Raw genomic sequence first — 14223 nt, 5'->3', positions numbered from 1 at the left:
ACATTGGATTTGGTACTGGGTAATGAACCCGGCCAGGTGTTAGATTTAGATGTAGGTGAGCACTTTGGTGATAGTGATCACAATTCGGTTAGGTTTACCTTAGCGATGGGCAGGGACAGGTATATACCGCAGGGCAAAAATTATAGCTGGGGGAAAGGAAATTATGATGCGATTAGGCAAGATTTAGGATGCGTAGGATGGGGAAGGAAACTGCAGGGGATGGGAACAATCGAAATGTGGAGCTTATTCAAGGAGCAGCTACTGCGTGTCCTTGATAAGTATGTACCTATGAGGCAGGGAGGAAGTTGTCGAGCGAGGGAGCCGTGGTTTACTAAAGAAGTTGAAGCGCTTGTCAAGAGGAAGAAGAAGGCTTATGTTAGGATGAGACGTGAAGGCTCAGTTAGGGCGCTTGAGAGTTCCAAGCCAGCCAGGAAGGATCTAAAGGGAGAGCTAAGAAGAGCAAGGAGAGGACACGAGAAGTCATTGGCGGATAGGATCAGGGAAAACCCTAAGGCTTTCTATAGGTATATCACGAATAAAAGAATGACTAGAGTTAGATTAGGGCCAATCAAGGATAGTAGTGGGAAGTTGTGTGTGGAATCAGAAGAGATAGGGGAAGTGTTAAATGAATATTTTGCTTCAGTATTTACAGTAGAGAAAGAAAATGTTGTCGAGGAGAATACTGAGATTCAGGCTACTAGGCTAGATGGGATTGAGGTTCACAAGGAGGAGGTGTTATCAATTTTGGAAAGTGTGAAAATAGATAAGTCCCCTGGGTCAGATGGGATTTATCCTAGGATTCTCTGGGAAGCTAGGGAGGAGATTGCAGAGCCTTTGTCCTTGATCTTTATGTCGTCATTGTCGACAGGAATAGTGCCGGAAGACTGGAGGATAGCAAATGTTGTCCCCTTGTTCAAGAAGGGGAGTAGAGACAGCCCTGGTAATTATAGACCTGTGAGCCTTACTTCGGTTGTGGGTAAAATGTTGGAAGAGGTTATAAGAGACAGGATTTATAATCATCTTGAAAAGAATAAGTTCATTAGCGATAGTCAGCACGGTTTTGTGAAGGGTAGGTCGTGCCTCACAAACCTTATTGAGTTTTTCGAGAAGGTGACCAAACAGGTGGATGAGGGTAAAGCAGTGGATGTGGTGTATATGGATTTCAGTAAGGCATTTGATAAGGTTCCCCATGGTAGGCTATTGCAGAAAATACGGAAGTATGGGGTTGAAGGTGATTTAGAGCTTTGGATCAGAAATTGGCTAGCTGAAAGAAGACAGAGGGTGGTGGTTGATGGCAAATGTTCATCCTGGAGTTTAGTTACTAGTGGTGTACCGCAAGGATCTGTTTTGGGGCCACTGCTGTTTGTCATTTTTATAAATGACCTGGAAGAGGGTGTAGAAGGGTGGGTTAGTAAATTTGCGGATGACACGAAGGTCGGTGGAATTGTGGATAGTGCCGAAGGATGTTGTAGGGTACAGAGGGACATAGATAGGCTGCAGAGCTGGGCTGAGAGATGGCAAATGGAGTTTAATGCGGAAAAGTGCGAGGTGATTCACTTTGGAAGGAGTAACAGGAATGCAGAGTACTGGGCTAATGGGAAGATTCTTGGTAGTGTAGATGAACAGAGAGATCTTGGTGTCCAGGTGCATAAATACCTGAAGTTTGCTACCCAGGTTAATAGGGCTGTTAAGAAGGCATATGGTGTGTTAGCTTTTATTAGTAGGGGGATCGAGTTTCGGAGCCACGAGGTCATGCTGCAGCTGTACAAAACTCTGGTGAGACCGCACCTGGAGTATTGCATGCAGTTCTGGTCACCGCATTATAGGAAGGATGTGGAAGCTATGGAAAGGGTGCAGAGGAGACTTACTAGGATGTTGCCTGGTATGGAGGGAAGGTCTTACGAGGAAAGGCTGAGGGACTTGAGGTTGTTTTCGTTGGAGAGAAGGAGGAGAGGTGACTTAATAGAGACATATAAGATAATCAGAGGGTTAGATAGGGTGGGTAGTGAGAGTCTTTTTCCTCGGATGGTGATGGCAAACATGAGGGGACATAGCTTTAAGTTGAGGGGTGATAGATATAGGACAGATGTCAGAGGTAGTTTCTTTACTCAGAGAGTAGTAGGGGCGTGGAACGCCCTGCCTGCAACAGTAGTAGACTCGCCAACTTTAAGGGCATTTAAGTGGTCATTGGATAGACATATGGATGAAAATGGAATAGTGTAGGTCAGATGGTTTCACAGGTCGCCGCAACATCGAGGGCCGAAGGGCCTGTACTGTGCTGTAATGTTCTAATTCTAAAAAAAAAACATTGGTAGGAGTTTATTTCGGCCACCAATCAGTAGTGGTAGTGTGGGGCATGGTATTAATCAGGAGATTAGAGAAGCATGTAGCATGGGTAATACAGTAATTATGGGTAACTTCAATCTGCACATAAACTGGGTATACCTAATGAGCACTAATGCTACGAAGGATGTGTTTCTGGATTGTGTTAGGGATGATTTTCTAGAGCAGTATGTTGAGGAACCGACTAGAGAACAGGCTGTTTTAGAACTCGTATTCTGAAATGAGAAAGGTCTAATTAATAATCTTTTGTAAAAGTACCTTGAGGGATGAGTGACCACAATATGATAGAATTTTACATTATGTTTGAAAGTGAGGTAGTTATATCTGAAGCCAGGAAGTAAATTTGAACAAAGGAAATTATTGAGGAATGAAGGGCAAATTGGCTGAGGTGGATTGGGAAAATACATTAAAAGGATGACAGTGCATAGACAATGGATAGTCTTCAAAGAAATATTACATAGTTTACAGCAACTGTAAACAAAAACCCCAAAAGTAAAGGCAGTCAACTGTGGCTAACAAAGGAAGTTAAGGATTGTATAAGATTAAAAGAAAAGGCCAATGAAGTTGCCAGAAATAGTAGTAAACCTGAGGATTGGGAGGGTTTTCGAATAAGGCAAAGAAGGATAAAGAAACTGATAAAGGGAGAATAGAATATGTATGTCAACTAGCAAAAACATAAAAATTGACTGTAAAACCTTCTACAGGTATGTAAAAAGGAAACGGTTGGCTAAGACAAATGTGGGTCCATTACAGGCGGAATCAGGAAAATTTATAATGGGGAATAGAGAAATGGCAGAGATTCTAAATGATTACTTTGTGTCTGTCTTCACTGAGGAAGATACAAGAAATCTCTCAGAATTAGAGATCCAAGGGACTAGGGAGAATGAGGAATTGAAGGAAATTAGTATTATTAAGAAGGTTGTATTTAATTAATGGGGCTGAAGGTTGATAAGTCCCTAGGACTTGATCTACATCCCAGAGTGTGGAAAGAGGTAGCTATGGAGATAATGGATGCATTAATGATCATCTTCCAAAATTCTCTCGATTCTGGAACGTTTCCTGCAGATTGGAAGGCAGCAAATGTCACCCCACTATTTAAGAAGGGAGGGAGAGGAAAAGACAGGGAACTACAGACCTTTTAGCCTTACATCAGTAGTAGGGAAAATGTTAGAATCGACTCTAAAGGATGTTACAAATGGACACTTGGATAATAATAATCTGATTGGGCATAGTCAACAACATGGATTTATGAATGGGAAATCATGTTTGACGAACATGTTGGAGTTTTTTGGGGATGTTACAAACAGAATTGATCAAGGGGAATCAGTGGACGTAGTATACTTGGATTTTCAGAAGACATTTGATAAAGTCCCCCACAGGAGGTTGGTTAGCAAAATTAAAGTACTGGTAAGGATCAAGGATTAGTTATCAGGCAGAAAACAGACAGTAGGAATAAATGGGTCATTCTCGTGTTGGCAGGCTGTGACTAGTGGGGGACCGCAAGGATCAGTGCTTGGGCCCCAGCTGTTCACAATATATATCAATGATTTGGATGTGGGGACCAAATGTAATATTTCCAGGTTCGCAGATGACAAAACTAGATGAAAATGTGTGTTGTGAGGAAGATGCGAAGCAGCTTCAAGGGGATTTGGACAAACATAGTGAGTGGGCAAGAATGTGGCAGATGGAATATAATGTGGAAAAACGTGAGGTTATCCATTTTGGTAGGAGGAACAGATGTGCAGCGTATTTCTTAAATGGTAAGAGATAAGAAAGTGTCGATGCGCAAAGGGACCTGGGTATCCTCGTCAATAAGTCACTGAAAGCTAACATGCAGGTGCAACGAGCAATTAAGAAGGTTAATGGTATGTTGGCCTTTATCGCAAGAGGATTTGAGTACAGGAGTAGTGAAGTCTTGCTTCAATTGTACAGAACCTTGGTTAGACCATACCTGGAGTACTGTGTGCAGTTTTGGTCCCCTTACCTTAGGAAGAATGTTATTGCCATAGAGGGAGTGCAACAAAGGTTCACCAGATTTGTTCCTGGGATGGCAGGACTGTCTAATGAAGAGAGATTAGGGAAACTGGGCCTGTTTTCTTTAGAGTTTCGAAGAATGAGAGGTGATCTCATTGAAACCTACAAAATACTTAAAGGGATAAACAGGGTAGGTGCAGCTAAGATGTTTCCGCTGCTTGGCGAGTCCAGAACCAGGGGACACAATTTCAAAATAAGGGGGAAGCCACTTAGGACAGAGATGAGGAGAAATTTCTTTACTCAGAGGGTTGTGAATCTTTGGAATTCTCTATCCCAGAGCGCTGTGGAAGCTCAGTCATTGAATATGTTTAAAGTAAAGATTGACAGATTTCTAAATACCAATGACATAAAGGGATATGAGGATAGTGTGGGGAAAAGGCCTTGAATGGATGATCAGCCATGATCGTATTGAATGGTGGAGCATTTAGTATGGACACTGTGTGAATTGCTGTTGACATTTTAACTGTTTTTCATAGGATTTCCTTTTACATTATGTTTCACCGTCTTTTTAGACTCCTGTTCTGTAACTCGATTCAGTCTGTTTCTCTTGATAGGAACACAGGTGAATCACTAGTTAATGCCCACCAGCTGCATGTAATTAAATACAATGAATATGCAATTCGCACCACACGTGGCCAGCATGTATGTAATGAGAGCCATCATGCAGACCATTGGGGTACAAATCCAGTGCTTGGGCTGCTCTGGAGAAGCCGGAGTGATATATTGTGGTTTACTGTATCCTGCAAATCTTGCCATCGTTAGGGCATAGCCCTTGCCATCAGCTATACGCCGACCAGCAGAGGAAAAGGAGGAAACCAACACATCCCGGTTCTGTCCAGATTGTCTATTATCACCTCATCAGATATGGTTACAGTGAACACAACCCCAAACCCCCATTCTAAAACTAGGCAGCCTCCCTGGGGGCTGGTTGCCTCCTCCGTGAGCAATCTGTGGCCCACGTTGAACACCCAGTGGTAAAGACCACCCTCATCCAACATTCTCCCTCCCTGCCGTCAATGGCCACTTAGTCACTGCCCCCCTCGCTGGGGCCTGCCTGACTGGCCTCATTGAGCCTGCCCCACTTACCTCCAGGCCAGGGCTCCAGCACTGCACATGATACCAGGCCTACCTACCGTCTGATTGGCCAGCAGCTCATGGAGACGGGGTCCCTGTCCCCCGGCGCCAGGCAGTTGATTGCCCAAGTGCCATTAAATACAGCTGGGGGCCCCCTGATTGGCTAAGGCGGATTGCCCTGGCCTTCCTGGCCCTTGTCTGGACCCCCGCTGCCTGCACAAAATTCAGCCCATTGAGTGGGGCAATCTGTTTGAGTATGCCAGTCACAGTTGAATAGCTGACAATGTGTAAAAACTGTGTGGATGTGAGGCTTGAAGCAATGCTAAGTGTGTGATGGTGATATGACACTATGAATGTTAGGGTATGAGTCATGTTTGATAGAAACTCTTGGAGGGTTAGTGAAGGTGGGATGGTGAATTGAGCGATGTCTGAGGCTCATGGTTAATTGCAAGGATATGGCATTTGAAGATACATTCACTGAGCTTGACCACTTGTACGAGGCAATTAAATATCTTCCTGCACTACAACCAGGTTTGCGGGGCTACACTGCTTGTATTGACAACGATATCTATCTGGTCCCACTGCCTCCTCAGTGTTAGGCTGGCCCCCTGTGGACAGAGGATCTCTCTCCTCCTGTCCATTTCATGTACCAAAGCCTCCTGTACTGCCTCAGGATCATTGCAGCATGCTCTCTGCCCTGCTGCACCATTTTCACTCTTCTTGCAGGTCAGGCAGTCTTCATCATCTACTTCCAGCACCTGCTGCACCCAGAATGCACCTCCCCTTTCAGAAGTGCAGACCGGCTTTAATTAGTGCAGGCTAGCTTCAACGGTGTTAACCTTGAGGAAGTTGGACCCGCTACTGAGGCATGCAGACACTCAGCAGTGTATATAGTGCTGGGCGACATGCTATTATCATTTAAATTAGTAGGCAACACAAAGCTTGCATGCTGCTTGCATTGCAATGAACGGGCGAGGTTTCATCGTGCATCATGATCCCAATGCCCATTTTTCCCCAAAGCCAACTTGGTGGTGCTCCTGTAATACATTGTAGTATAAATTCTACAGATAATTGAAAGCAGTATTGGTGATTTATGTTATTCAAACTATGTCAGTCAACTTTTGCAAGTGGCAGATGAGTGAGCAGGGATAGAGGGCAGCTGTTTACATGTTTGAGTAAAGTGGGAAGAGGCAACGAAGAATGCAGGGCATTGGAGGGTTAAGCAACTTCAGAATGTGAGGTAAGTATCAAAATGTTACGTAAGTTATCCCAGGTTGCTAAAGGAAGTGGGGATGCAGATAACGGAAGGGCTTGCCATAATCTTCCAATCTTCCGTGGAGACAGAGGAAGTGCCAGAAGATTGGAGAGTGGCAAATGTGACACCCATTTTCAAGAAAGGGTGTAAGATCAGTCCTAGTAACTACAGGCTAGTTAGTTGAAAATCAATGGTGGGTCAGTTTTTCGAAATAATAATCAGGGAAAAACTCAACAGGGACATTGGAGAGGTTTTAGCATGATTCAGCATGGATTTGTGAAAGGAAAATCATGCTAGACTAATCTAATTGAATTTTTTGGCGAAGTAACCAAGAAGGTTGATGAAGGGAATGCGGTGGATGTTGTTTATTTGGATTTTAAGAAAGCTTTTGATAAGCTATCACATAAAAGCCTGGTTAACAAAATTAGGGCTTATGGAATAGGAGCATCAGTGTCCAATTGGATCGAAAATTAAGGACAGAAAACAGCGAGTCGTAGTAAATGGTTGTTTTTCAGACTGGAGGATGGTAGACAGTGGCGTTTCCTGAGGGTCAGTGCTGGGACCACTGCTTTTTTCGCTATATATAAAATACTTGGATCTTGGAATACAGAATAGAATCACAAAAAATGCCAATGTCATGGAGGTGAGGCAAACAGTGAGCATGATATGAAACGCCTGCAACAGGATATTGATAGGCTCGCAGAATAGGCAGACCGGTGGCAGATGGAATTTAATACTGAGAAGTGTGAGCTGATGCATTTTGGCAGAGGGAATAGGGAGAGGCAATATATACTTAATGCCACATTTCTAATGCGTGCGCAGGAATAAAGGGACCTAGGAGTTGCAGGTGCTTTGATCTTTGAAGGTGGCAGGACATATTGAGAGAGTGGTTAGTAAAGCATATGGGATCTTGGGCTTCATAAATAGAGGCATTGAGTACAAAACCAGGGAAATTGCGCTGAACCTTTATAAAGCTCTGGTTAGGCCACAACTGGAGTATTGCATCCAGTTGTGGTCACCACATTTTAGGAAGGATGTCAGGGTCCTTGAGCAGATGCAGAGGAGATTTACCAGAATGGTTCCAGGGATGGGGGGTTTTAATTAAAAGTTGGGGTTGTTCTCGTTAGAACAAAGGAGATTGAGTGGAGATTTAATAGAGACGTACAAGTTTATGACAGGCTTAGATAAGTTAGACAAGAGAAGCTGTTCCCATTAACTAATGGTACAAGGATTAGGGGACACAGATTGAAGGTTTTGGGCAAGAAATGCAGGAGGAAAATGAGGAAGACCTTTTTTATTAAGCAGGTGGTGCTGCCCAAAAGTGTGCTGGAAGTGGAGACAATGACTTCAAAAGGAAATTGGATGGCCACTTGAAGGAAATAAACTTGCAGGGCTACAGGGCTCAAGCGGAGGAGTGGGACCAACTGGATAGCTCTGTGGAGCTGGCATGGACTCGATGGGCTGAATGGCCTTGTTGTAAATATTGTAAATGACTCTATGACTCTAAGTGAACGTTATTCTGATCAAGACTGTTGTTCTTCAGAAATTATTAGATGTTACGGACAGATGGAGGGAGCTGGCGTGGGTGACTTTGATTTTTCACCTCTCAACTTACTGCAGATAGTGCTTTTAAAAATAGTGTTTCAGCCCCTGAATGTTTTAAGGGTCAAATAAATAGACAAATGACAGGTTTTCTCATTGGTTGAAAATATAAATATTTATTTTTACACAATAACCGAAAAATGTTCACAACCTCACTCACTCATGCATTTACACACACACAGACACACTAGAAAAGATGAAGAGTAGAGTGGTAGCATTCAGTTAGAGTCCAATTATGGTAAATGAGTTTGTTGTTTTCAGAAAATTTCAGAAACTTTTCAGGAGGAAGTCTTCCAACTTGGAGACCTGAAAGTTCTTTGTCTTGAAAAGGATGAAGTGTTGCAGGCTCCAGGCTACTTGATTGAAGCATATAAGATCCTGAGGGGTCTTGACAGGGTGGATGTGGAAAGGATGTTTCCCCCTGTGGGAGAATCTAGAACTAGGGGTCACTGTTTAATAATAAAGGGTCGCCCATTTAAGACAGAGATGAGGATTTTCTTCTTTCAGAGGATTGTGAGTCTTTGGAACTTCTTCCTCAAAAAGCGTTGGAAGCAGAATCTTTGAATATTTTTAAGGCAGAGGAAGATAGATTCTTGATAAGCATGGGGGTGAAAGGTTATTGGGGGTAGGCAGTAATGTGGAGTTGAGATTAGTCAGATCAGCCATGATCTTGTTGAATGGTGGAGCAGGCTCGAGGGGCTGAGTGCCCTCCTCCTATTCCTAATTCATATATTCATAAACCTCAATCCGAAGTCGATGGTGGAAATCCTGTTTCATTTTTGCAGGTGGAGGAATTCCAAATTCACCTTGTAATTTCTCTGCTGCAGTAGTAAAAAGGTGTTGTCAGCAGGGCTGCTGCTTAGCTCGAACTGTCTCATAGCTGTTATGCTGGAAAAGACTTTCTCTGCTTGTTCTGCTATTCTGCCTTTACGGTAGAAACTTGTCAGGTTGGGGTGTTGCTCAGATGATGAAGGGCTCTCTCCCCTGGGGTGATTCATACACTGTTTCAAGCTATGGGAACCATTGTTCCTTGATGGCCTCTGAATGTGGTCCATTCTGATGAATAGGTGCTCTTCACACCCATTGTGGTGACCTTGACCACGGAGATAGACTGTCTGCAAAAGATCTTTGTTAGTTCATTCCTGTAGATAAGAGTCATCAATATGTAATGGGCTCCTTACAATTTCAGTGAGTTCCCCCCCAAAGCTAATTCAGACGAGGTTAATGAGTATCATCTTCAGCAGACAAACACGTATATTTCCAGTGCAGTGGGGGGATGTATCATCTGATCTCTTCCATTTTTGTTGGATAGTCGAGTGCCACAGTGTTTTACTTTTCCATTTCATAATTTCTCCAGTTCATTATTTATTTCATCACGGCTCCTTCTGAGCGTGACATAGGGTTGAAGACAGGATCCAATAATGGAATAAAAATGCTGTGAAATTAATTTGTTGTTAAGTTGAGTAGACCAAATAATAATGTTCTTTATCTTTGACCCTTTTTTTGGAACAGGTTGTGGGTGGAAAGATGACTGAGTTTGGCAGACTATGTGCATTCATTACCAAGGTGAAGAAGGGGAGTTTAGCAGACACTGTGGGGCATCTTAGACCAGGTACCATTAATTGCAATATTTAGCCTCTTTGATGAGTATGCTTCTGTTGTTGGTATTGATGCTACTCTGATTCTAATAACCATAACTTCCCAGCCAACATGGACAGAAGAAAGAACAGAAATACCTTCTGATCACAATCAAATCAAGGATGATATTTTTTGATCAGTATTGTTTTAATATATGCATTTTACTAAAGAGATTGGAAAAGTCCAAGTTAAAGTGATCAAACAAAAGAAATCAGTCTGAAATTGTAAAAGTGCCATGATAATGCCCAAAAGGGCACTTTTTTATTATTTCATGGAATGTAGGTATCACTGGTAGGCCAGTTTTTGTTGCCCATCTCTAATTGCCCTTGAATTGAGTGGCTTGCTAGGCCATTTCAGAGTGCAGTTAAGAGTCAGCCACATTGCTGTGGGTCTGGCATTACATGTAGGCCAGACCAGGTAAAGATGGCAGATTTCCTTCCCTAAAGGACATTAGTGAACCAGATGGGATTTTACAATGAGAAAGGATAGTTTCATGGCACCATTACTGAGACTAGCTTTCAATTCCAAATTTTATTTATTTAATTAATTGAATTTAAATTGCACCAGCTGCCATGGTGGGATTTGAACCCATGTCACCTGGGCAGTAGTCTGGGCTTCTGGATTACTAGGCCATTAACATTACCACTATACCACGATTTCCACTCTGAGTCCTACATGGTTCCAACATTACCACTATACCACGATTTCCACTCTGAGTCCTACATGGTTCCAAAGGGAGAATAAAATACAATGGTAAAAATAATTGAATGGCTTCAATTGGAAAGATGTACCATTTATTTTACCCCTCTGATGCACAATGCCTTGAAATCTGACAAACTCTCTGTATTTTAGGGCAGATCCTGGATTCTATTTTAATGCCGCCAGTCTTTAAAGTCAGCTGCCTGAGTCGACTAAAATAAAATTCTTTTTTAAAAGTGTTTTTTAAGTATTAAAATAGTTATTAATAATTACACATTGATGTTTTTAACCTACACTGCATTATTTTGATTATCTAGGTGATGAAGTACTTGAATGGAATGGAAGGTCATTACAAGGAGCTACCTTTGAGGAGGTGTATAACATCATTCTTGAATCTAAACCTGAGCCACAAGTAGAACTGCTGGTTTCCAGGCCTATTGGGTTAGTAGTCCTGGTTTAATATCAACCTGGTACCATATCAAATGTAGTCCAATCCTAAATTAACATTTAGTTTGAGGTTATGAGATTACTTAAAAGGAGTAATTTTATGAATGTGTATATGCCAAGGATTTGAGGGCATGCTTTCATGATTTTTCATCTCTTAATTAAAAAAAGTTACAGTATTTCACCAAATGAAAACTCATAGTTGTCAAAGGAGAAGAATATCTGGAACCTTTGACTAATCGTTACAGATCAAACTTAAAATAAGAAAGAAAACAAGGGTCTGGACCTGCAGTCTAAAAAGCAATTAAACATTGACCTCACCTATTGTTTATTTAATAACAACAAACTTTGTGCCCTTAAAGGGTACTAATTTACCTAAACAGGAGAGCAAAACAATGTATTGCATTTTATGGTACTCCTATCCTTATAAAATAGCGTATCATCTGAATTATTGCGAACAGCACCAAGATTTGTTGTTATAATAAATGATATCTCACCCATGTGTAGATTTCACACTGTAGATACCACACTCCAGGTGTCACGCATTTTCACAAATTTTAAACAAGTGTAAGGTGCTGGGTACTCCTGACTTGCAGCCTGAAACTGAGAAGCACATTTTAATCTGCCAAACTGCCATATCAAACAATCATTAAACAATGAATTACCTCAGGATGTATGTATTTATAAAAATTAGACTTTCCAGATTTAAAAGGACGGACCAAGGTAAGCGAGAATAATGTATCATGCATTACATGATATAACATTTCTATTGTTATCAAATAGTTTATGATATAAATCTTGCATTTAACATGCAACCATCACACTTCAGACATTGTCACAGTTGAAAATGTTGCCCTTGGTTACAGATGCAAAACAATCATTTTAAAACAAGAGAAAGAAAGTTGTTTATTTATATAAAAGCATTAACAATTGCAGCGTCCTTCTTGAGCTTCAGGTTGTAATCTGCATTTTCCAAGACCCCTCACCAAGATCCCACACCCTGATCCTAATTCTATATTTAACTATTGACTCTGAGTAGCACTGAATAGTTTTGTTAATTGCACAAAGCGGGCTGAATTTAATGAGCCAGCCGTGGGTCCTGGTGGCGGAACCAGAAATGGGTGCAGTTCCTGTTGGTCATGTGGGCGGCCACCCCACCACGATCAGGCAACGGGCGGCCATTTTTCATAATAGAGGCACGGACCCGTCCAATTCCGCGATGGGTGGGTTTCAAGACACCGAATATGGCATCACATGACTTCGGAGCAGGTGCTGGTGCCATATTTAAAGGCCTGCCAGCCCTGCTTGCATTGCTGCCTTACACTCATTTGCTGCTGGCTCTTCAAAACTGAGACTCATGTTGTAGTGACTCAGGACCCCACGAGGCGGACCCCAGAGGATGGCAGAAGTAGGACACCGGGTGGCCGCACAGTTTAGCGATGCATCCCTCAAGATTCTCCTCCAGGCTGCAAGGCAAAGACAGGAGGTCCTTTTCCCCAGCGATGGCAAGAGGAGGCCCTCCCGCCTGGCCAAGCAACCCTGGATGGAGATCACTGAGGAGGTCAGCAGCCGTGGAGTCACCCCCCTGGAATTGAGTATAGTGCCGCAAGAGGGTCCATGACCTCCTGCATTCTACCAAGGTGAGTGCTCCACACCTGTCTTCTTTTCATTGATTGCAAGTGACTATGCAGCAGGAAGTGGAACGTGGAGAGGGAGGCACTACAACGGCGATGGCTGAGGAGGTTAGGCATCACCTCATTCTGACAGTTGTATGGCTCCATCTCAGCTGCAGCTCATGCCCATTCACTCCCCTGAGAGTTGACAGAAGGATGAGCTATATAGGATGCCCCAGTAGGGGACGAGGGGCTGACACCTGCAGAACTGTTATATTGATGTCCTTGCAAAGTATGACTATCTCCCTCTTTTCACTTGCAGGAGAAGAGGGCCCATAACAGGAGGGAGACATCCCGAACTGGTGGAGGCATCCCAGACCTTTGGCCTCTCTCCACAGCAGAGGGAAAGGCATTAGAATTGGCAGGGATCCAGGGCGGCTGCTCCATATCAGATGGAGGGACTGCAGTCTCTGTGCAAGAGTCAGGAATGTCTTTCATTGACAAATAGTTCACTTCTGGAAACCCACATCTCGCATTGTTGACTTGACGAGGTCTGCACAGCCTAACCCACACATGTTTGTGTTTTCTTATGCAGGTTAGTGTCTGCAGGAGATTCAACCAGAAGGGAGACAGGTGTCCAGCTCTGTAGAGGAGCAGGAGAAGTCAGGGGATGCACCATCCCAAGATTGTCCTGCACCTTCCATCAGCGCAGATACTTTCACCTCGGTGGGTTTCCGCTCGGCTGTAGAATCAGGGTCATACGCCGGTGAGAGCATCGTGCACACACCCGAGCAGCTGACAGGGGATATGACAACCGAGGTCACTAACAGTCGGAAGACTGGGGGTGGCCAAGCTCATGCTGAGCCCCAGGGTGATGACGAGCCTCTGGTGTCAAGAGCACATGACATACTGGAGATGCAGAGAGAGGTAAGGCAACATCTGACAGAGATGCCAGAGGCAATGTGCAGCCATGAGCTGACAATGGAGGAATCCATTCATGCAGTGAGTACTGCCATGTCTCAGGTGTGTGAGCGCACAGCTTCCTCCATCGAGAGATTGGTGATCCTCATGGAGAGCCAGATCCCACAAGTGCGTGCAAACCTGCAGACCATACCCTTGGCCATAAGCTCTAATGCGAGAGAAGGACGAGGCGCCTGGAGTTTTCTCCAGGTACTCATCCATCTCTAGTCGGCAGAGAGGTTTAAGTGAGCCTTGAAAGGGAGGAGAGAGGCTGACCTCCATAGCTGGGGGCTCCCCTCAGGGCGCTCCAAGTATGGACACCGGCTCCTCAGCCCCTCTGCCAGTGAACCCAGCTCCAGCAGCCATGATGCCTGAGGAGAGTCCAGCACTTGTGCAGGAAACTCTCAGTCAGCCGGGGCCCTCCAGGCCTCAGACAGCCAGAGGATAGTCACCGAAGTCATCACAGACCAAGAGGCAGTGTGATCAGCAGCCTGTCTCCAGCCTAGTAGCTAGCGCAGGGGTCACACCTCGTAGAAGCACTTGTAAATGTATAAAGAAAGC

General features: G+C 43.7%; 1 protein-coding gene across 1 annotated transcript in view; it reads left to right on the top strand.

Annotated features, from left to right (window-relative positions):
* rims2a (regulating synaptic membrane exocytosis 2a) overlaps positions 1 to 14223 on the top strand; it is a 749410-nt gene that overhangs the window by 188645 nt on the left and 546542 nt on the right. Inside the window, exons 5-6 of the mRNA XM_068032308.1 lie at positions 9821 to 9920; positions 10963 to 11086. Coding sequence (XP_067888409.1) covers positions 9821 to 9920; positions 10963 to 11086 — 224 coding nt within the window. The remainder of the gene's footprint in view (positions 1 to 9820; positions 9921 to 10962; positions 11087 to 14223) is intronic.

This window comes from Heterodontus francisci, chromosome 5 (assembly GCF_036365525.1).
Source record: "Heterodontus francisci isolate sHetFra1 chromosome 5, sHetFra1.hap1, whole genome shotgun sequence".
In the NCBI taxonomy this organism is placed as follows: Eukaryota; Metazoa; Chordata; class Chondrichthyes; order Heterodontiformes; family Heterodontidae; genus Heterodontus; species Heterodontus francisci.
The sequence above is the reverse complement of the archived record's forward strand: the minus strand, read 5'-3'. Positions and strand labels throughout refer to the sequence as shown.